This window comes from Marmota flaviventris, chromosome 10 (genome assembly GCF_047511675.1).
Source record: "Marmota flaviventris isolate mMarFla1 chromosome 10, mMarFla1.hap1, whole genome shotgun sequence".
In the NCBI taxonomy this organism is placed as follows: Eukaryota; Metazoa; Chordata; class Mammalia; order Rodentia; family Sciuridae; genus Marmota; species Marmota flaviventris.
Window position 1 is genome coordinate 64055631 of NC_092507.1, and position 25262 is coordinate 64080892.

At 33.8% G+C, this 25262-nt stretch overlaps 1 protein-coding gene across 1 annotated transcript in view; it reads right to left on the bottom strand.

Annotated features, from left to right (window-relative positions):
• Positions 1-25262, bottom strand: part of Pigk (phosphatidylinositol glycan anchor biosynthesis class K) — a 122506-nt gene that overhangs the window by 71754 nt on the left and 25490 nt on the right. Inside the window, exons 4-8 of the mRNA XM_027935160.2 lie at positions 8654-8789; positions 6590-6701; positions 3446-3542; positions 1454-1571; positions 1142-1252 (exon numbers count right to left, since the gene is read on the bottom strand). Of these exons, the coding sequence (XP_027790961.1) occupies positions 1142-1252; positions 1454-1571; positions 3446-3542; positions 6590-6701; positions 8654-8789 (574 nt within the window). The remainder of the gene's footprint in view (positions 1-1141; positions 1253-1453; positions 1572-3445; positions 3543-6589; positions 6702-8653; positions 8790-25262) is intronic.

Genomic DNA, 25262 nt, shown 5'->3' on the forward strand with positions numbered 1-25262 from the left:
AATAGCCACTGATTAGCACTTAGTAAGCACTCAAATGTTTGTGAGTAAATGAGGAAGGTATAAGTTAAAAGAAACAAGAAGAGAAAGTCATTTACACACAGTAATTTATTCAGCCTAGAATTGTTTCAAGCTTTTATTATTCCTGCTTTTCAAAAGCAACTTAAAGTTCATTTAATTAAAAATACATAATCAGCACAGAAAAGTCTGAAAGATTTTTGAGTGAAATTCAACAAATGATGTCAAAAGATTATAGCAGAAGTTGTAGGGCACATAAAAATAGATAACAAAGGTTCCTTTCATTTAGGAGTTTCCCATTAAATAGAAAGGCTTTCACGCTGGTCAATAAAAGATAAACTGTAGGGAAAGGGAGGGGGCATGGGGTAATTAATGATGGTGGAATGTGATGATCATTATTATCCAAAGTACATGTATAAAGACACGAATTGGTGTAAATATACTATGTATACAACCAGAGATATGAAAAAATGTGCTCTTTATATGTAATAAGAATTGTAATGCATTCTGCTCTCATATATAAATTTTAAAAATTTACATTAAAAAAAAAAAAGATAAAATGTAGGGCTGGGGCCGGGGCTGGGGCTCAGTGTTAGAATACTAGCCTAGCATGTGTGAGGCATTGGGTTTGATCCTCAGCACCACATAAAAAAATAAATAAACAAAATTAAATTAAAAAATAATGAAATAAATTTAAAAAAGAAAAACCGTAATAATGGTCACAAAATAAATAAAATTCTATGGAAATTCTGAAAAGGTAAAAAAAAATTCCAAAAGAAAGCATTTGAATAGACGTCTTAGAGAAGATACGTCTGATTTGACCCCAGAAGAATAGATAGAATTTCAAAAGATTAATCTTTAAAAAATTACATTTCTGATAGGGAAAAGAGAATGAGTAAACCAATGAAAACAGGGAAATACCTCAGGAATAGCAAGTTAACTAGGCTGAAGCTTTGGATCTTTTGTGATAAAGAGAAAGATACTAATAGGAAGGAAGATTCAAAACAATTTAACAGGCCATAATTCGACATTAGAAACACTAATCCAGAGGGTTCCAAAGAATAATCAACTTAATTTATCACATTAACATACCTATGTGTTATAATCAAATCAAAGGCATACTTACAAGGTCATACATACTAGTTTCACTAGCTGGATTAATTTCTTCCAAAAATTCCAATACATAAAATGTATACCTGTCCATAAGATGGACTCCAATTGCAGGATCAGGTTGATGCTATGAAAAGAGAAAAAAAAAAGCATATTGTCCAACAGCATCATTGTAACAAAATGCTTAAAATATAATTAAAATTTCCTCTGTGTTAAAAAGTATAAGAATGAAAAATAATAGGAATATTCTAAAACTATTCAAGTGATTTCAGAAATAGTTACACATTCCAAAAATAGTATCATTTACAAATTGGGAAAATATACATACTGAGAGTGAATCTTCTCCGACTTGGCTACTAGCTAGAGCCATTATGTTAGGAGAATAAAATCGTTCATACATGGATGCTCCTTGACAAGTATCAATAATGAATAGTAGCTCATTGTACCTGAAAGAAAAGTGATAATATCTTTTGTCACAGATCATGCTGTATTAATCATACAATAATATTTTTACAATACTTCTATTACATAAGATATTTGTGTTGTCTTAGCTATTTCATTAACTAAAAATGTGGAGTCTTCAATAGAAATTTATCATTTGAAAAGTTAAAGGTATAATCCTATGCAGGGAAACCACCTGAACAGGTAGTAGTTGTGCCTCAACTTAAGTTCTTCTCCCTTGTCAATGTCACATTATTCAGAACCAAGTGAATATTCAACTCAACAACCACTAATTTGGCACTGTCCTAGAAACTGAACGAGGTTCAGAAAAAAAAAAAAAAAATGTGTGGGGAAGAGGAAGGTGACTTAGTCACCATACTCAAAGAGCTTAAAATAAAACTAAATTGAAATGAGGTAAGTGTTACAAACATATATTGCATCTACAATGTCCCTGACATTACGCTGGGGATACAAAAACCCCTGACCTCAAAGAGTTTACAGTCTAACAAAGCAAAGTACTCTATGAGCACTGTGAAAGGAATAGAGGGAGCTGAAAAGAAAAGGTTCACAGAAATGTGATACCTGGCATGGGCAATGAAGGGTGAGCATTATTTTATCTCTTAGGGAAAGAACAGATTCCAACAGAATAAAAAGCACCTAATGTGAACAAAAACAATGTAAAAATTTAGAAAGAGTAAATTTGAGGTATTGCAGAGAAGCTGGTTGTTAAAAAGGTGGGGTAGGGTCAATTTGTAAAGATACCATAGTCTCTTTCAATAAGATTCTGTATATTTGAGGAAGCCACCAAAGTGGTATTTTATTCTCTTTTGTTTTGTTGTTAAGTGAAAGAATAACACAATCAAATCTCTTTTTTAAAAAAATGTAGATAACTGGTGAAGGTGAAAGTAAGAGGTAGATAGGTTTTGGTGGAAGTTTTCCTCAGACATTTGGTCTGAGTAAACAGCTAATAATGCTCCTAGAAAAGGATATATAGAATCTTGAACCACAAAGTCCAAGAGAATGACAGAAGATACAATTAATATGACATATTTGTTCTGCGACAATATTTGTGCAGGATCAGAAACCTCTGAAATTATTAAGGCAGTATAGTAAAATAACTAAAAGCAAGCTCTGTGATCAGACCACTTGGGCATAAATCCTAGCTCTGGCACTATCAGCTGCATAAAGTTTAGTGAGTTACTTAACCTATCTGTGCCTCAGCTTACTCATTTGTTAAAAACTGGAAAATAATAGTACTTATCTCACAGAGTTGCTACTGAAATTAAGATAATTCATGAAAAACACAGTGTCCAGTACCTAATATGCAATAAATTTAAGCACTAGATAAAACAACCAGTACCAAATAAAATTTCCTCTTCAATACTTCCATACATTCTGTTTATATTTCAAAAGTGATAATTTTTGTAGTATGCTTATGTATACATTTCTCTCTTATGTTAGATTTTAAACACTTTGAAGGCAGAATAAGCATCATATTTCCCTTTGTGCCATGTGTACAGAAGGTAACCCATAAGTGCAATCAAGCTAAAAGCAGTTCTATTGTTTACTCTGAGTTCACGTAAGCTCATATATACAACAATTCTCAAATAAAAGAATGCTTACAAAGGACTCTCCCCCAAAAAGGATGCTAAATTACAGGAGAGTTAATTTTAAAACATCGATTTTTTTCATGTTAAGTAATAACCCTTGAGTTTTTCCTTTAAAAAACACAGTTTAATGTATAACAAACAAATTTTAAATATGGAAGAAAAGATCAAAGTAAGGTAAAATTTATTAAATAAGAACTAGGAATCTATCATAAAAAAATAGGTATTTAGGTATTAATTTATTTTATGAAAAGAAATCATTTTCTAATTACCGTCTTTTCTGCCACATTTGTTCAAAAGCATCTGCAAGTTCTATGTTGGTAATTTCTTCAGAATCTTGAAATTTCAAAAAACCATTTCCACCATGTCCTTGTAGGAAGAGTCAAAAAGTCAAGTCAAAAATAGATATATTTTTTTAATTGCAAACTGCACACATCCAAACATGTACACTTACTTCATGCATTGCAAATTTTTAATATCACTTGTTTTATGCTCTAAAATATTTACTATGGAAACAAATAATTTTCTACCATATCAATTAAGAAGAGGATAATGATAGACTATGTAAAAAATAGTAGAGAAATATTGAAGATATGAGTTTTTCTATCATTCAATTCCAGAAACCCATATTTATACTCTTCCACTGGCTCCATTACTACATCCAAAATTTATTCCAGACATAAAATTTTTTCAAATGCCATGTAAACATTTTTGATGAGGAAAGAGTTCAAGACACTAGCTAGTCCCATGATATGACTATACTATTCACAGTGTATATACTTAGAATGTTATTAATACTAGGAACTGCAGTTCTCACCTAGAAATTGACATTTTTACTATCACTGACAATAATCCCATAAGACTTGGCTAAAAGACTGTGACATTCAGTATGTATGAAAGAACCAGTCTGCCTAGATTCAAATCTAGCTGTGCCATTTACTGTGTTATTTTAGGCAAATAATTTAATCTATGCCTCAGTTTCCTCAGCCATAAGTGAGAAACATACCAGCAAGATCACACCTAGTTTGCTTTTATAGTTCCTTTGTGCAGATTACTAAAATTGTACCTTCCACTGAATAAAAACTACAGTAGTTTTGTAGAAAAGATCGACTATTTTAGTGTCTTCCTCTGGATATTATGCATTCTTGTGAGGTCATAAGTGGTTAGTGACTATGCCTATGTGGTGAGGCAGGGGGAATATTCTTCCCTCCTATTAGACACAATTCTGCAGCATGGCATGCAGTTTAATAAGTATAAACATACACTAAATTTTAACTCCCACTTAATCCCAAGCCATATGCTTGTGTGTAAAACCCTTATTACCATATATGGCAGCCCTGAATATTAGCACTTAAATCATCAAGCTGCTATGAGGATGAAATATATGTGTGTGTTATTGTTTTTTGTATTTTTTATTTATATATAAATTTTATGTATGTAAAATTTAGGATATTACATAATGTACAGTAAGTCTTAATAACTATTAGTTATTATCTTTTTTATCACATTATAATTATCAGCCTTTATATTCTCTTACAGAGGTTGGCAACTTTTTTCTATAAACTGTAAATGTTTTAGGATTATGAGCCATGTGGTCTCTGTCACAGCTACTGAACTCTGCTATTATAGGGTGAAAACAGTTGAGAAAAATATGTAAATGAATAGGTGCAACTGTGTCTCAATAAGAATTTTTTCCAAAACAGGCAGACATTCAGGGGTGATAATTTATCAAGCTGTATCTTAAACTATTGGAATGTCTTCTACATCATGAGTTATTCTAAAAAAGAACCCACATAATTAGAAGAAAAATGTGTAAATCTTTTAACACATCAACTAACGTTAGGCTATAAAACTATATTTCATTTTCTTTGCCAACAAAGCATATAATTTTCTTATAATTTTCACATAAGATAAAATGAAAGATTTTGGACTTCATTAATGCTGTTGAGTTAATTTATAAAATAAATAAACAGGATCTAAAAAGTGGTAAATAAATGCAACATGATAAAGAAAAGCCACTAAGCTAGGATCATTACCTACCCTGCCATATGACATCTAAGAAATTATTCTGCAGCTCTTTTACTATCAATTTAATGAAAAGCTCTCTAAAATATTTATTGAATACCTTTTCATAACATTTACTGAATACTACTATAATATTCACATTTACTAAATACTACTATAAGATAGGTACTGATCATAAAAAGATGAAAAACATAATTGATGATTATATCTTAGAATTCAAAATCAATAATTATTGGGACAAGAGATATAAACTAGGGCTTTCTAGGCAACTGGAAACAAAAATCACCTTAGACTTAGAAAGGAAACTCCTGAGCTAACAACAAAAGATAAGCGATAGTCACGTAGGCAAAGTGGATTGAGAGGACGTCATAAGCAAAAGCAACAGTTTAAGTAAATATCTGGAGGACAGAACAGCCAAGAGCTTATACTTAGAAAAAGTGTAAGAATTAAGACTGAAATTAAATAATATGTAAAATCATAACATATTATTATATATAGTATTTAACTATTATATTATGGAGAACATTATGTCCAATAAAGTTCCTTAACATATAGTCAAAAGACTACTACATCTTACATTTCATAAGTATGTTCACAATGCAATTTCATGAACCCACACTCCAGAACAAAACTGAATAAGAATTTTAAGATAAGGTCTAAGTGTCTACATTCAGTTAATCTTTATACTTTATACACACAAAATCTGAGATTCAATCAATAGGAAATCATTTGAAGTTTTAAGCAGAGGACAGACAAATTTGCAACTTCTAATAAACATTTTAAGCAGGATGACTAACAGGAAAACAAAACTGAAAGAGAGATGCTTTAGCAGTGTACAAAGTAAAAGGTAGTAAACTTTACCAAGGCAAGAGTAAAGAGCAAAAGGACAAGAAAACAGCAATAGCACAAAATGTTATAAAGGCTGAGTATTGCTGTTCCAAACTGTTAGAAACAGAAGTACTTCAGATTTCAGATTCGGAAATATTTGCTTCTACATAATTAGATATCTTTGGGATAAGATCCTTGTCTAAAATAAAATAAATTTTATGTTTTAGGTATACGTTACACACATAGCCTGAAGGTAGTTCTATGCATTATTTTTAGTGTGCCTACTTTCTCATGTGAGGTCAGTGTGGAATTTTCTACTGGTGGCATTCACATTGATACTCAAAGTTTGATTTTGAAGCATTTCAGATCTCAGATTTTTTATGAATGCTCAACCTATACCATTTTCAAATGTCATTTCAAATAGTTTTGTATCGTGAGAAGACAAAACTACATGACAAAAAACTATTTTAACCCCAAATCATTTAACGTGTTTAATGCCCATGAATTTCTCTTCAAAGAGTTTCAACATATTATACTAAGAAATCTCTAAATCCTAAAATTACCTGTCATATAAATGAGAATATTGCTTCTATCATCAGAAAGAAGTCGTTTTGACCGAGGAGTACTAGATGGGATCCTCCCAGTTAATACCCGCAAAAAATTTTCCACAGTTACCTTAAGAAAGAAAGAAAGAGAGAGAGACAGAGAGAGAGAGAGAGAGAGATCAGTTGAAATGGAACCTGAAAAAAAAATACCTTAAAGAAAAAATAAGTTAAATCTCATTTTAAAATTTTAAATACTACACAAAATATTGTCTTTAAAAATTATTCAAAAGCACCTGACGTGGTGTCACATGCCTATAATCACATACCTATAATCCCAGCTACTCAAGAGGCTGAAGCAGGAGGATCATCAAGTTTGAGGCTAGACTGGGCAACTTAGTGAGACCCTGTCTCAGGGGGAAAAAAAAAAAAAGGAGTGGGGATATAACTCAGATGTAAAGCACCCCTGGATTCAATCTTCATACTGTAAAAATAAAATAAAAAATATTTACCCAAAAGCTTAAAAATTACTAGTCTGTCTGAATAGGTAATTCTTTGGAAAGACACAAAATATAAGAATTTATACATAAGTACAGTTACATTATTGCAACTTATATGTACAACTACTTAGTCAATAACAAATAATGAAAAAAGTTCTATTAATCATCCCCCAAAATTATGTTTCATTAATTTTTGAATGAATTATGTAAACTTGGATTTCGTTAGGAGCATCTTTATGGGGGAAAGGGGTTGTTCCAGGGACTGAACTCAGAGGCACTCAACAGCTAAGCCATATCCCCAGCCCTATTTTGTATTTTATTTAGAGACAGAGTCTCGCTGAGTTGCTTAGCTCCTGGCTTTTTCTGAGGCTGACTTTGAACTCATGATCCTCCTGCCATAGCCTCCAGAGCCACTGGGATTACAAGCGTGAGCCACCACACCTAGAAGGAGTATCTTTAACATGCAAAAAATTCGTAACACTTTAAACCACATTTCCCAACCTGGAATTTATAGCTCTCTAGAATTCTTTGAGGGCATTATTTAAACCTCCAGAGGGTAAAATGTAAAAATCAAGAGCTAAGTCATATATTATGCATATATAACTTTAAAGAATAGAAAATCAATCCAGCTTTCTTGTGGGACTTTTCTCTACATCATGGGTACATAAATGTGTATGAATATGTATGTATAAGATGTTTAATCTATATTTTGCCCAAGAGACAGCAAAATGTCAATTTTAATAGGACCTCTTGCTGACTAACAAGGAAGAAATATTTTTGGTCAATATTTTAAGGCATCTAAATAAATAAAAAGTCAAATATTCATATACATTTAATTCATTGAAAAATATTTTTAGTATCTACAAAGGACTACATAGGTACTTGCTAGGTACAAAAGAATGTACATTTAGGCTATGTCCTGGAGGAGTTTACAGTTTAGAAGACAGCTATGCTTTTAGAATTGCTTCAGTAAAGATAAAGATACTGTGTCTTACTTTTGGTTAGCTGGTAAAAGAGGAAGAACTATCTAGAAAGACTTCAAAATTTAAACACTGTCATAATCTGTTAAATTTAAAAATTTCAAAGGAAGAAAATATAGTTAAAATAGCATTTTATACACATTTTACTTTTAATTATATATGCATAAAAACACTGGAAGCAAAATAAAAGTGGTTTACTCTCTAAGCAGTGGACATATGGTGTTTTGTTAGTCATTACAATTTTTCCACAATTAATATATTTATAAAAGTACTAAACTTGAAATTGCTGAGCAAAGGTAAAACACAAGTAATAACATTTCCTGTAAAAGAGAAGTAATACATCAAACCTCACTAAAATGCTTTAATTAAAAGCCAATATGAAGTTTCCTATCTTAGAAATACATATGAAACATTCATACTTTAGTAGTTTTACTCATATTATTTCTTTAATATGAACTACAGAGACAAATTACATGAAAGCTCAGCAAAAATTAGGTACTAAATTTAAAGAAAAAGAATAAGACAATTAATGTATTCTTCTGCTGTCTCTAAGACATAAAAGTAATAACATCAGTTCAAAAATTTTGCTGGATTAAACAATTTACCTCATAGCTTCTATAATCCACTTCCACATCATCTCCATACACATTTAGTTCCATATTCTTGTGACTAAACACTGTAGCTGGTTTGGGATTTCTAGGATTGCATGCCATATCATCAGCAAGCATCAGGACAATGTGACTAGGGGAAAAAAAAGTTCCAGTAAATATACTCTTTAAATAAAACCAAAATGTTAAACACAGACATTTTATTTATATCATATAGCAAGTATGTTCGTTCTTTTCCTCATTAAAACTAACTAAATTTTCAACTACATATTTAAAGGGGCCTTAATTATGTTTTTTTTTTTCATATTCTTACATAGCATAAATTTTAAAGTAGAGAAATAGGGCAATTTAGCATGAACTTATGCACAGAACTTGAAGTTGCTAACTTAATTTTTTTTTCCCAAGAGATTACTTTATGTCATATAGCCAAGGGAAGCTAAAGAAACTACACTGTCTTCCCTAATTTTTTTTTTTTAATTTTAGTAACATTAGACATTCTCTAGACTTAAAGAGTTCACATTAAAACAATGATATTCCAAATAACTTAACTTTTAAATTCCCAAAGCATGCAATCCATTAGCATGTGGGATCAGTGTGGCATGAGAACACATTTCCACTCCTCCCTAATTCCAGCTACCATCATCTCTGCACTAGATGTTGGAATATCTCCCTACCTGGTCTCACCCTCTTTTAGTTCATTCTCCTGATAGCCTCCAGAGTGATCTTACTTAAATAAGCCAAAACTTTTCCATTTAAAACCTTCCCAGCTTTTCACATTATAATTAGAGTAAAATTGAAATAATTTACATGGTCTTAAAGGTTCATTTAATCTGGTTTCTGTCTTTAGCCCCTACCAGCCATTGTCACTAGATTCTTTCCACAACTGGGCTTTCTATACCAGAAATACGCCAAGTCTTTCTCACTTTAAGGGCTACTGACCAAACTTAAAGCTTCTTTCCAAACAGATATTCAAATCATTCCAATTAGTTAAGCTACTCATTTTGTTTGACTTTATATACGACATTTATGAATCTGAAATCCCCATCATCTCCCACCATCATTCCATTAGAATATAAGCTCTCAGAGGGACAGTACTCTATCCATCCTATTTACTACTGTCACACAGCCTTAGTAATAAAGCCTCTCATATAGTAGGAATTTAATAAATAATTTTAAGTAAATAAAACATTTTCATTTTTGCAAATCATTTCTTTAAGAGGAAATTTCAAAATACCTCTTACATATTTCTTATCTTGATCCTACCATTAAAACTAGTGAACATGAATCAGGAAATTCTTTATTCTACCATATACTTGTGCTTCCAAAACTTAAGGGAAAAATTAATGTGGCATACATAATTAGTTTGGCAGGAGACAGCAAGAAGAAAATGTTCTGCTGCATATGTTCCAAATACATTAAAGTTCAAAATTGAAACATTGTGATTTTTTCTTGAAAATTGGCTAGATTTCAACTTTGAAATCATTCCAATCCTGCCACATTCAAATATCAGATCTTCAGCTGTTACTGATTCATACTCCCAGAATGATGAAAGTTATTCCTCTTAAAATAGAAAATATATTTTCTTTTTTTGTATCTTAAGATCATTAATTTACATTAAGTTGTTATCAATCCTATAATTTTTATTAAACAAGAATGAACTGATATACAAATGTCAATATTTAAATGAATACATTAAGGCCATGTCATTTGTTTATTGTTAATTTCACTCTATAAAACTAAATGATTATTTAATATCTATATATCAATATTAACCAAAAAGAAGTAGTAATTTTGGCTTAAAATTATAAATTCAATCAACATTTTTCCTGCAGATAATTTTGAGCCTCAGGATAAGTACTATGACCCTTGATCAAACATAATATATCTTAAAAATCATCTTATCTGTAATAATGTGGGTAAATTAGAAAAAGTCAGGAAATGGAATGGATTCCAAAGGTTTAGAAGTCCAACCACATATTCTAGTTCACTGTTTCTGAGATTGTAAAAAAAAAAAAAAAAAAATGCACAGAACTTTTTTTCTGTAGAAAATAAAAATTCTTACTTGGTCTAAGTGCTAATTTTTCTCTATAATGGTACTTAATATATGCATGCAAGTAAGCTACTTAGGTTTGCTATACTTCTTATAAAACTACAGAATCAAGATAAAATTATAAATTAAAATCTAACAAAACTACCAAACTAGAAATACTCTTAAAAACAATAATCCTATTTGAAAGATGATATTATTTTTGCTAAAATGAAATGACTACTGTTATGTTTAAAAGAAGAGCTTCAGGTCTGGTCTTACATTTAATTTCATTCTATATTTTGACATCAACATTACAAATATAATTCAATAACATACGAAATACCTGTTCACAAAAGTACATTGTACAATACACAATTCAAAATTTCTAAGCCTCTGCTTACTGTTAAAGACAATCAGATCCTTATATTTAAGTAAGTTTTTGCCAATAAACATTCCTTGAATGCCAGGTATGAGATCTCACTTACTCCTTAAAATGTATTTTTCAATTAACTATCAAGGTTAGCACCACAGCAATTATTTAAATCTGCACATAATGGGTATCAAATCCATCACTGCTAAAATCAAGACCAAAATAATTTACCTTAAAGACATACTTAGACATGCCTACAAATAACTAACAAGAAGTTGTCTTCTATCTTATTAAAACAAAAACCCCAAAATACAACCAATTCATACAAGAATATGATATTCTTTGGCAAGCCATATGTGATGACTACCATATGTGATGACTCAGCTCTCACACTTTATTCTTTTCAAGCCCCTGTAAAAACTTTTTCACACAACAAAGCATATGTAATGTGGCCTTCTCTCAACTCAAAATAAAAAAAAGTGAGCAACTGTATGGCAAGTTAGTTATATAATAGTTATTTATATAAACAAATGGTTTCCACATTTTTTTAAATCGTACACTACCTATTGGTTAAAAATTTGTGAGGACACACTCATATATACTTATTTATAAGTCATATGTATTTACTTATTAATTATAAAAGACCCATAAAGCATAACTTCTTTCTTTTCTGATAAAAACAAACATAAAGAAAACTATCAATGTGTTTTTCCTTACCATTTGTTGGTATCTACCCTTATCATACTTACAGATTTTTTTAAAGATCATGATTGATATGAAAATAAAATTCTAAAACTTCTCTAAAAATAAGTTTAAAATCCCAATATGAGAAATATACAGAGAGGGGTGATCTAAAATAAATGCTTTTCCATCATTATGTTTGCCAAACACTGAATGAACAGGTAAATCCTGCATTGAAGATGCAAGGCCATTCTTTGACCTGCTTCCTTGAAAATCTTCCTTAACACAATCAGGAACCCAGGGATCAAATGAGTTAAAAAATAAATTCATTTGAATAAATGAACACTCTTTCACAGTTCTTGACCATAAGAGTATAATATTTCAAAAAAAGCATAAATTTTCACTTAAAATAGACTGGTGTTACTTTAACAAAAACTTTTCACTGAATGAAATTTAAATAAATTACTATTTCAGTCAAAATGTTTTTAAATTCTTCCCTTAAAATTGTTTGACATTCTCTAGTCATGCTATTAATCAGATACTACTACGTATAGCATCTTTAGCTGCTGTAGCTAGGATTACTGGGCTCACCTTCATTAATATCAACATTCCAAGCTATAATAACAGCAGAAATTAAAGCAGCAGGAAATATGAGTGTCTTTAGGATCTCTGATGCCCTCTTTAAATCTGGCCCTCTAGGTTTCTGCCTTGTAGACATTGCTTTTTTCACCTTTAACACAAATTATTTAGGATACTCAGCTTCTGCAGCAATGTCATGACTAATGGAACAAAAAAATTCAGCAAATCGAACTAATCAGTAGCTTGATATTAAGGTAATTTACTTTTAGGCTTTTCCTCTTCCTCCTCTTCCATGTCCTAAAGAATCTCCAAATTAATAATTCTTACCACCAATGTACAATGAAACTAATCATAAGAAATATGCTAGCCACCAATGCTAGACCATTTAAATTTTCTGAATTACTTTCAACTTGCCAAATATCAATTAGCCTTCCCAGACTATATGATGCCAGATATCTGATAATTGTATTAAAAATGAAAACTCAGTCAGGCACAGTCGTATATGCCTATAATCCCAGGGATTTGGGAGGCTAAGGCAGGAGGATTTCAAGTTCAAAAGCGGTTTTTAAAGTTCAAGAGCAGCTTCAGACACTTAGTGAGGCCCTAAGCAACTTTAGTGAGACTATATCTAAATAAAAAATAAAAAGGGCTGGAGATGTGGCTCGGTGGTAAAGTGCCTCTGGGTTCAATCCCTACTATCAAAAATTTAAAAAATAAAAACTCAACCACACTGCAGACATGTTATCTATCATACTGACAAATTACATGAGGCTCATATAATTAAATTCATATGTCGTTTAGTATAATAGCTAACATCTAAAAAAATAGGTAACATTTATCAAGCACTTGATATATCTCAAGCAATATACTAATAAGCACATTATATATATTATCTCATATATTATGCCTATGAGAAATGTATTATCACTTCTGTTTTACAGGTTATCAAATTGGTTAAGTAACATGCCCCAGGTCACAGTTATCAAGTTAATGGAGTCTGAATTAAATCCCAGATTTGTTTAATATGAATGTTTCCTTTTAACAAATCTAAAGTACCCTGAAACTATATGAATTGGCATTTAAAAAGATTTAATATGTATTTTATCTCATACTGATAATTTAATTGTCTCAGATGATTAAGTTAGATACATGAACTCATTATCACTGTTCAATATTTATGGCACATATCTAGAATAAAATAGGCCCTTGAAATTCTAAATGGAATTATCCAGAGACCTTAGCAAACTCTCAAATCAAAGAATAGCGGCACTAAAGCATGTAACTCCTCCTATAAGTATAACAAGACATAATGAAAAATTTCAGGGCCTCCTTAAATGTGAAAATCAGAGAACAGAACTTCCAAGAGATGCAGAAGCTAATATTCTAGTCTGTCTCCAATCATTTCGCCAAAGCCATCTTTTCTACAGAAAGAAATAAGGGATACAGGTTGCTCCTGGCCCTGCTCTCATTAGATCTTTTCAGTCACCAAGCCTACCACTTGGTCACAGTCACAACCATCTCTACCAGTAGCTTCTACCCTCATATAATTAAATTCATAATTAAGTCTTCACTGCTTCATCTCTACCTCCAAATGCTCCTGCAATATTTACCACTCTTCCTTGATTGCAGGAAAGGGCAAGTAGCACAGACACCCTTATCCTTTCCTCTTGGGTTTAAAATCAGTATTATGTAGAGAAATTCTCATCCGTCTGTTTTCCATTGCTTAACTCCTAACTAGGTTAATGACTTACTCAAGCACACCAGCTTTAAGATTTGGAATTCAAATCTGCACATTACATTACCAAAATTATAAATTACCATATTTCTTGAATATTTTGGATGGTTCACAGAAATAATCAAAATAAGGAATGTTGTATTCATGAACGTCATTGACCTAGCATAACCTATATTTTGCCAAAATATACAGAATGGAATTTTAAAAATCTGAGTAAAAAAAATCCAACAATGCTTAAAGAATGAGCAACACTAATGTTTTAGTCAGTTTTTTTGCTGCTGTGATTTAATAAGACTCCACCAGAACAACTGCAGAGAAGGAAAAGTTTATTTGGGAGCTCATGATTTCCACAGTCTTAATCTATAGACAGCAGGCTCCATTCCTCAAGGCTCAAGGTGAGGCAGAACATCAAGGCAGAATAATGTGTAGCAGAGGGAAGCAGGTCACATGATGATCAGAAAGCAGAGACAGATCTCTACTCCTCAGATAAAAATATATGCCACAAAGCCATGCCCCAGTGCCCTATCTCCTCTAGCCACGCCCCACCTCTTTAGGCCATGCCCCACCTGCCTTCAGCTACCACCCAATTAATTCCATCAGGTGATTAATTCATTGATTGGGTTAAAGCTCTTATAACCCAATCATATCTTCTCTAAACCTTCTTACATTATCTCACACATGAGCTTTTGGGGGATTCCACATATCCAAACTATAACAGTCCACCCCTGACTCAGAAAAGCTCACTCATCTGACAATGCAAAATATATTCAGTCCATCCCCAAGAGTCCCCATAGTCTCAACTATGAGATTGCTTAAAGTTCCAAGTCTAAAGTCTTCTCTGAGGCTCAAAGCAATCTCACACTGTGTGCTCCTGTAACATTAGAGCAAATTTACAAGTATCCAATATATAATATTACAGAGTCAACATTTCCTTTCAGAAAAATAGGGCATAGAAAGAAGGGATAGGACCAAAGCAAGAATGTAATCCAGCTGGGCAAACATGTCCTGTAGCTCCACGTCTGGCATCTGGTCACATGGTCACATGGCATCATGATGTTCTGTCCAAAGGGCTTGTGTATATCCACTCCTGTACCCTTGTTGGTTGCAGTCCAACTAGCCTTTCTGTTGGCTTGTCTCTGCTCAGTTCCTGCAGCTTTCTTAGAATGATGTCCCATGTTACTAGCAATTCTTTAATCTTGGAGATTTCTGCTCCACACTCTGCCCTCTCAGGGAGTGCCCACAGGGACTCCAACCCTGCTACACTTTGCTTGGCCTCCCAGGCCCTCCTTTGAAATCTTGGTGGAAACCTCCATGATCCCGTAACTCTGGAATACCATGGTTGACACCAAGGTCTGTCACCATCTCAAGCAGTAGCCAAGCCTCCAGGGACCCTGGATGCAGCAGCCTCTGAGTGCCTGGGTAGCTAAACATGTTGAAAAAATTTCCTAGACATCCTTGTGCAAGAAAGGTACCCCACTGGTCTCTTCTCAGAGAGAATTTTTATTTCTACTTCCTTGAGTCTGAGATGGGTGTGGTCTTGCCAGCTCCTGAAATGCCTTCAAGCCATCTGTCTCATTGTCTCATTAGCATTTCTTCAGTGTGTTTAGCAACTGCAATTTCCTTAGGCCCAGTCTTACTCTGGCCTTTCAAGTTTCTCAAATCTTTCTGCTCTGCTTTCTGCTCCTAAATACCACAATAAACTTGGCTGGGAGCCACAGCAATATCCATGCCCCTTCCTGAATGCTATGCTGCCTAGAAATTTCTTCCTCCAGATTATGAAGTCTGTCACTTTTAAAATCAGCCTCACAGAAAGTCTCAGGACATGGGCAAAATGCAGACAACTTTTCAGCTAGATTATAACAATGAAAGGCCTCTACTCCAATAATAGTGTCCTCCTTTTCCTCATGAGCCCTGTTTTCACTGTCCACAGTCCCATTGGCATTCTGGTCTTCTGAGTTCCCATCAGAATCATCCATTAAGCTCTGCTTACAACAATCGAAAGCATTTCCATATCTCAAAATTCATCCAACAAACCCCTATAGCTTTGAACCACACGATCAGGTTAGTCATAGTCATTTGTCACTACCAATTTTTGTTTTAGTCAGTTTTTTCGCCACTGCAACTAAAAGACCCCACCACAATTGTAGAGGAGGAAAAGTTTATTGGGGTTCACAATTTCAGTGTTCTCAATTCATAGACAGCAGACTCCATTCCTCAGGGCTCAAGGTGAGGCAGAACCTCATGGCAGAAGAGTATGGCAAAAGGAAGCAGGTCACGTGATGATTAGCAAGCAGAGAGATCTCCACTTGCCAAATACAAATATATATCCCAAAGCCATGCCCCCAATGCCATACCTTCTATAGCCACACCCTACCTGCCTTCAATTACCACTTAATCCCATCAGTGATCGATTCACTGATTAGGTTAAGACTCTCACAACCCAATCATATCTTCTCTAAACCTTCTTGCATTGTCTCAAACATAAGCTTTTGGGGGACACCTTATATCCAAACCATAACAATTGATTGACTGATTGACTGATTTCAGTAGTTGGAATTTAATCCAGGGGTACTCTATCACTGGGCACCTAGCCCTTTTTAGTTTTATTTTGAGACAGGGTTCACTAAGTTGCCCAGGTTGGCCTCAAATTTATGATTTGCAGGCATGCACCCCTGTAAGCAGCTCAATTCTTTTCCAAAACCCTATTATCAACCTATCTCCCCAACCACCACCTGAACCACCTCTACCTTGTAAATGACCATCATGGACCTCTGTCCTGCAGCCACAGCCAGAGTCACCCCTATCAACATCACCTTGGTGTCACCTGTATCAATGCCACCATTGTACTGAGATAGGAATTTGAGAAAAAGAAAGATATACTGAATCTCAGAAGTACCCTTGAACTGTCCGAAATTAGAAAGTGTCCATGAAACCTTAAAATGCAAAACAAGCAACTCATGAGCAAACCATCTGACTCCTTAGCCCATATCCTTACCTGTAAAAAATTAACATAATGTGAGTGCAATACACAAGCAAAACACATAGAAAACTGGTGTGAAACTGTGTGATTCTGCCCTGACTTCACTTGTAGTTTAGCCCCTACCTACTATCCCTCTAACACCCTTAAACAAAGGGGTACTGCCTCCCCCTGGAGATGGCCTGCATTCTCTCTTGAATGTATATACTTGCTTCTGTTTTCCTAAATAAATCTGTGCTTCTGACTGGCAAGTGCTAAAATTCTTTTCCATCACCTACATCAAGGATCCCACTTGTCCAAAGTCAAGGTCCCTCTCTCTGGAACTCCTCTGGTTACAGCACCAGCTATATGGTGAGGCTACAATTTTCAATGAGTAAACACATTTCTCTATGTAATCTATATATTACAGAGTTACTAAAAACCAAGAGAGATTAGTGCCAGGCACAGAAAGACCTCTATGAGGACAAGTGAACCGTAGAAATTCATTACTACATCAAGAAGCCCTCATAAGAGCAGTTAACCTGGACACAGAAGTGTTGAATTGACATTGTCCAGGCATTTTACAGTTCTGACCTAGATGGGTAAACTTCGGTGTACTTTCTTCCTATTACCTCAGTATTGCTGAAGTGAAGAATCTTCGTGTTAGAAGGTCATTTAACATCCCATTACTCATACACAACTTTATACTCAAAACACTTGAGAATTTCAACTGGAGTGTATGGAAGTAGATTTCAATTTCTTTACATTTGTACTAGTTTTAATTTCTTCATGCTGATATATGCATTAAGTGTAATGATGTAAGTTTTTAGTGTACAATTTCATAAATAATTAGTATGGAAGCAATAAAACAAAATCAAAAAATTCTTTCATAATTCTTGAGTATTTTTTAAACTAAACATGATTTAAATGAAGCACCCAAGTCCTATAGGAATCACAAACAAAAACATATTTCTTATTAAAGACAATTAAACCAAAGCATTCTTAAATTTTTTTGATAAAATTTGGTATGAAGTTACTAAAATAATTAAGAACATGTGAAACAACTTATGATACTGTTTTGTGGAGAAAAAAACACATACATGATTTTCACTGGCCTTTTGATGAAGGTGTAACACCATCCAACCAGACTACTGATGTCTAGCTAAGTCTTATAATAATTAAGTTTCATGAAGAAGCTGGTTGTTGTACTGCTACTGACTATGTTGCAGGCATTAGGAGAACTTCATTGCTTATTGTTCTGGCATTATTAGAAGGTAGAATAAAAACATGAAGATGTAGAATAGTTCAAAAGACAAAAGCAACATAGAACTTTGAACATCAAGGAACTTATGTATTTAAAGAACTATCACCCTAAAACACATCAGTGTTGCAGAGACTTCAATGGTTTTAGAAACATAAGTTGCATTCAACAAAACAGGTTGTTTGACCCTATTATCTTAAAAAATAGAATTTTAAAGTGTACAGTGTAGCTTTTCAAAAAGAAAGTTTTCTGTAGCAGCATAAAGGGAGATTGATATAAAGACATTAATTGCATGATAATTGAAAGACTTGGTAAAAAAAAAAAAAAAAAAACTGATGAAGTTTCCATAATAACTGAGAAGCAGTTTTACAAGTCACAAATATGACAGAAACTCTATGGGCATTTAGCAAAAGAGTCTTCTTGTTCAGCATTTAAAATTTACTTATAATTTGCACCAGCAGACCTTTCCTGAAATCATGCAGTACTGAATCATGTCTTCTTTAAATTTATTCCAATGCCAGAACCTTACCAATACATAAGAAAGTTAAACAAATAGAGTACTGAATACCCAGCATAATACTTGTATGTTTTTAGTATCATATCAAACTAAAACCTTAGGAACTCTGAGTATTTTAGATCTTATGTGGTTTATTCCTTAAGTAATTTCAAACATTGAAAGCAGAACCTACATGGTTATTTACCTGATCATTTCACATTTGTCTCTCACATTCATACCACTACACATCAGGTTTACACCAACTTTGATTCTTGCTGGATTTTTTTTTTCACCAAGTCTTTCAGTTATCATGCAATCGATGTCTTTCTATCAATCTCCCTTTATGCTGCTACAGAAAACTTTCTTTTTGAAAAGCTACATTGTACAGATGCAAGTCTTTAATGTTTCCAGGTTTAAAAAAAAAAAAAAAAAAAAAAAACTTGACACTTAATTTAATGTTTGGAGGATCCAAGATAGCAGGCTAGAGGGAGGCTGCATTCCTAGTCACTCCGTGACCTGGGATTCAAGCAGTGGGAATACTGTCTCTCTGCAAGTTATTAGAGAACCCACAACTGCAGCTCCCATGCAGGAATCTGGCCCCCATCACTCGCCCACATCAGTACCCATGCAGAACCCCCAGCTGCCACTCCCATGTGGACCCCCATCTACCAGTGTGGGGCTTCCTCAGTCACCTCCATCTTGGAACACTGCAACCACTGCCATAGTTGCCTGCAACTGGGGACACTGGACAGGGTCAGGAGACAGCCACCAGCCACAAAACAACTCATAGTTCTTAAGGTTTTAGTTTGATATGAGCAGCATCTCTGGACACACCACCCAATGCTATTGCCCGGCCTAATCTGACACCCCATCTCTGAAAGCAGCCACCTCCATCTTAGGATACCTTTGCCACCAACTTGCGTTAGCCTTGCTACCACCATAACCATCTTTAATTGAGGTAACTCCTAGCTGGGGACACCAGTTGAGGCCTAGAAGCAATATCCAGGTACCTACAGTCCCCTAACATGCCCCTCTCTGTCACAGCCACTAACACGGTACAATGCTTGCATCTATGTAGCCTGTCCGTCCTGACCTGCCTGATATAAAACAGCTCTCTGCGACAGGTGTGCAAGCCCCAGAGGGCAGCTCACAAGGAAAGAGAGGTTCCTGATTGGGAAGTAGAAAGGGAGGGGATGAGCGAGATACAGTTGAGAGACTAAATTAGAGACCATGAATTCTGAGGTCTACAGGTGATATCAGGACATAAGACCAGGCACCCACATCATACAAGCAGGCCCCAAAGGAGATCCTTGGGGTACAGTCCTCGAACAGGAACTGGCAAGTGCTATACCTCACCTCCGAGTTCTGCCTCCAAGACCAACCCTCCCACCCTAATAACTTTCACCATCCCAAGGGTGGAGATACCAGCAAACATCAGACAACCTCACTACTGGATGAGAAGGGAAGCAGGAAAGATACTGAACTCCAATCAGAAACAATCCTTTAGTTTTTCTTCGAGATTTTTTTTTCTTTTTTCTTTTTTTTCCTACTTTTCACACATTACACTACTGATAACTGGAATGTCTGAATAGTATATTACAGTTATGTTACATATTCTTTTAACTTTTACTTTTACTTTTTCTTTTTCTTAATTTTTATGTTTGCTTAATTTTTGTACTCTACTGTCCTCCCACTTACTTGTCTCCCTAAAATCTCTTTCTCTCTTTTTTCCCGCTACTAGCCAACTTCTATTCATTCCTCTTTCATGCTTCTTAAGATCTAATAACTCTATATCCTCACCTCCTACCTCCTTAACATCTCATCCTACACTCCTCTCTTTGTCCACCATTAGAAACTGTTTACATTGTAGATAATAACTGAACTCACCATTTCTGTCCACTGTGACAAAACTGTAAACATCTTAATAGGAGCTTTAAGGCTATATATTGTTTGTAGTGGGATCTGTTAATATTGATCTCCCCTTAAAAGAGAGGTATTGGAACCTTACAGTGACACTATAAACCTATAGGGTAAAAACTGTAACACCTTAGATCCACAGTGCTAGAAGGGAAGACACATGAACAACATGAAAAAACAAGGTAAGAAAGTGCCCCAAACAAACCAAGATACTACATAATTAGAATCCATGGCCAGCAGAGCAGAAGAAATGCCAGAGAAGGAGTTCAGTATGTATATAATTAAAATATTCTGAAAATTAAAGGATAATATAAGTAGAAAGCAAATACAGGCAGCAGCAAAAGATCATTTCGATAAAGAGCTACATAAGCAAATATAGAAAGCAAAGGATTACTTCAATAAGAAGATAGAGATTATGGGAAAAAAACAAACAGAAACCTTAAAATGAAGGAAATAATAAACCAAATTAAAAACTCAATAGATAAGATCAGTTGGAAGACAAAACCTCAGACAATGAAGACAAAATATATAATCTTGAAAATAAAGTTGACCGCACAGTGAAGATGATAAGAAACCAAGAGGAAAACATTCAAGAATTATGGAATAGCATGAAAAGGCCAAATTTAAGAATTATTGAGATAAAGGAAAGCATTGAGTTACAAATCAAAGGAATAAACAATCTATTCAATGAAATAACATTGGAAATTTTTCCAAAAATGAAGAATGAACTGAAAAATTGAATACAAGAGGCTTACAGAACACCAAATATACGAAATCACAATAGATCTATGCTAAGGCACATTAAAATGAAAATGCCTAGCATACCCAGAATAAGGAGAGAATTGTAAAAGCCACAAGAGAAAGGAATCAGATTACATATGGGGGAAGCCTCTTAGGATCTCTGCAGATTTTCTCAATCCAGACCCTCAAAGCTAGAAGAGCCTGGAATAATAATATATACTAAGCTCTGAAAGAAAATGGATGCCAACCAAGAATTTATATCCAGCAAAATTAAGATTTAGATTTGATGATAAAATAAAAAGCTTTCGTGATAAACAAAAGTTAAAAGGATTTACAACTAGAAAGTCTGCACTACAGAACATCCTCAGAAAAATATTCCACCAGGAGGAAGCGAAAAACAACAATGAAAAATCAGCAAAGGGAGGTGTTACACCAAAGGAAAAACCAATCAAAGGAGAAACTAAGTCAAGTTAAAAACCAAAAATAAACCAAAATGAACAGGAATACAAATCATGTCTCAATAATAACCCTGAATGTTAATGGCCTAAAGTCATGAATCAAAAGACATAGACTGGGACTGGGGATGTGGCTCAAGTGGTAGTGTACTCGCCTAGCATGCATGGGGCACTGGGTTCGATTCTCAGCACCACATAAAATCAAAATAAAGATATTGTGTCCACCTAAAACTAAAAAATAAATATTTTTTTTAAAAAAAGACATTGGATTTAAAAAATAAAAGACCCAACAATATGCTGCCTTCAAGACACTCATCTCATAAGAAAAGACATTCATATACTGAAGGTGAAAGGTTGGGAAAAAAGGTTGGGACTGCATAAGCAAGCAGGAGTTTCCATCCTCTTATCAAATAAAGTAGACTTCAAGCCAATGTTTATCAAAAGAAATAAAGAAGGACATTTCATACTGCTTAAGGGAACAAGACATTACAATTATAACTATACATGCCCCAAACAATGAAGCATATACATTCATCAAACAAACTCTTCTCAATTTCAAGAGTCAAATAGACCACAACACAATAATTCTGGGTGACTTTAACACACCTCTTTCACCACTGGATAGATCTTCCAAACGAAAGATAAACAAAGAAACTATAGAACTCAATAATACAATCAATAACTTACACTTAACTAACACATATAGAATATTTCATCCATCAATAAGTGAATACACTTTCTTCTCAGCAGCACACAGATCCTTCTCTAAAACATACCATATATTATGCCACAAAGCAACTCTTAGCAAACACAAAAAAGTAGAGATACTACCCTGCACTCTATCAGATCATAATGGAATGAAATTAGAAATCAATGATAAAATAAAAAACTACTCCAACACCTGGAGACTAAATAATATGATACTGAGTAAACAATGGATGGCAAAGGACATCAAGGAGGAGATTAAAAAATTCTTAAAGGTAAATGAGAACAACGATACAACATATCAAAACTTCAGGGATACTATGAAGGCATTACTAAGTGGAAAGCCCATTACATGGAGTTCATTCCTTAAAAGAGAAAAAGTCCAACAAATAAATGACCTAACATTACATCTCAAAGCTCTAGAAAAAGAAAAATAAACAAACACAAGTAGTAGAAGATAGGAAATAATTAAAATCAGAGATGAAATTGAAACAATTGAAAAAACTGACAAAACAAAATGTTGGTTCTTTGAAAAACTAAATAAAATTGATAAATCCATAGCCATGATAATGAAGAGAAGGAGAGAGACAACTCAAATTACCAAAATCCATAGTGAAAAAGGAAATATCACAACACTAAAGAAATACAGAAGATAATTAGAAATTATTTTGAAAATTTGTACTCCAATAAAATAGAAAATATCAAAGGCGGGGCTGGGATTGTGGCTCAGCAGTAGAGTGCTCGCCTAGCATGTGCGAGGCTCTGGGTTCGATAAAATAAAATAAAGATATTGTGTCCAACTACAACTAAAAAATAAAAAAAAATATTTAAAAAAAAGAAAATACCAAAGGCATTGACAATTTCTACAGTCATATGATTTACCTAGACTGAATCAGGACGATATACACAAGTTAAACAGATCAATTTCAAGCAATGGAATAGAAAACACCATCAAAAGTCTACCAATCAAGAAAAGCCCAGCACTAAACAGATCCATAGCTAAGTTCTACAACACCTTCAAAGAAGAACTAATAACAATACTTCTCAAATTTTCCATGAAATATAAAAAGAGGGAACACTTCCAAACTCATTCTATGAGGCAAATATCACCCTGATTCCAAAACCAGGTAAAGACACATCAAAGAAAGAAAACTTCAGACCAATATCTCCAATGAACATAGATGCAAACATTCTCAATAAAATTCTGAAAAACTGAATACAAAAACATATTAGAAAGATAGTGCACTACAATCAAGTGGGGTTCATCCAAGGGATGCAAAGTTAGTTCAACATACGGAAATCAATATATGTAATTCATCACATCAATAGACTTAAAGATAAGAATCATAGAATCATCTCAATAGATGCAGAAAAAAAACATTTGATAAAATACAGCACCCCTTCATGTTCAAAACACCAGAAAAACTAGAAATAATAGAAACATATCTCAACATTGTAAAAGTTATCTATACTAAGCCCAAGGCCAACATTATTCTAAATGGAGAAAAACAGCCACTTCTATTCATAGTCCTTAAAACTCTAGCCAGAGCAATTAGACAGACAAAGAAATTAAAGGGATATGGATAGGAAAAGAAGAACTCAAAAGTATCACTATTCACTGATGACATGATTCTATACTTAGAGGATTCAAAAAATTCCACCAGAAAACTTCTAGAACAAAAAATAAATTCAGCAAAGTAGCAGGATATAAAATCAATACCCATAAATCAAATGCATTTCTGTACATCAGTAACAAATCCTCTGAAAGAGAAACAACCACATCAACGTTTATAGCAGCACAATTCACAAAAGCTAAATTGTGGAACCACCCTACATATCCTTCAATAGATGAATGGATACAGAAACTGTGGTATATATACACAATGGAATATTACTCAGCATTAAAAGAGAATAAAATCATGGCATTTGCAGGTAAATGGATGGAGTTGGGGAATATCATGCTAAGTGAAGTAAGCCAATCCCAAAAAACCACAGGTGGAATGTTTTCTCTGATAAGTGGATGCTGATCCAGGGCGGGGGTGGAGGCGGTTGTAGCATGGGAGGAATGAAGGAACTTTGGATAGGGCAAAGGGAAGGGAGGGGAAGGAAGAGGGTGTGGGGGTATGGGAAAGATGGTAGAATGAGATGGACATTATTATCTTAAGTACAAATGGTGTGACTCTACTCTGTGTAGAACCAGAGAAATGAAAAACTGTGCTCAATTTGAGTAATATGAAACGCATTCTGCTGTCATGTATAATAAATTAGAACAAATTAATTAATTTAAAAAATAATAATAATTTAATGTTTGGACTTTGAGGTACAACTTAATAGAAAAAGCTTTAAAAAAAATGGGCATTGTACTTCCCATGAAGAATATACACTTTAACTTAGTCAATATGTTTTAAAGATAGAGATATTTTGTTACCTTTACTACAATAACTCTTATCATAAAATTCTGGCAATTTTTAATTTTTTTGCTTTGTTTTATTTTTTGTTTTTGCAGTACTAAGGATTGAACCCGGGTGCTTTACAACTGAGCTACATCTCTAGTCCTTTTTTATTTTTTATTTTGAGACAGGGTCTCACTAAGTTGCTGAAGCTGGCCTCAAATTTGTCATCCTCCTGCCCCAACCTCCTGAATATGTGGGATTACAGGTGTGTACCACTACACTCAGCTT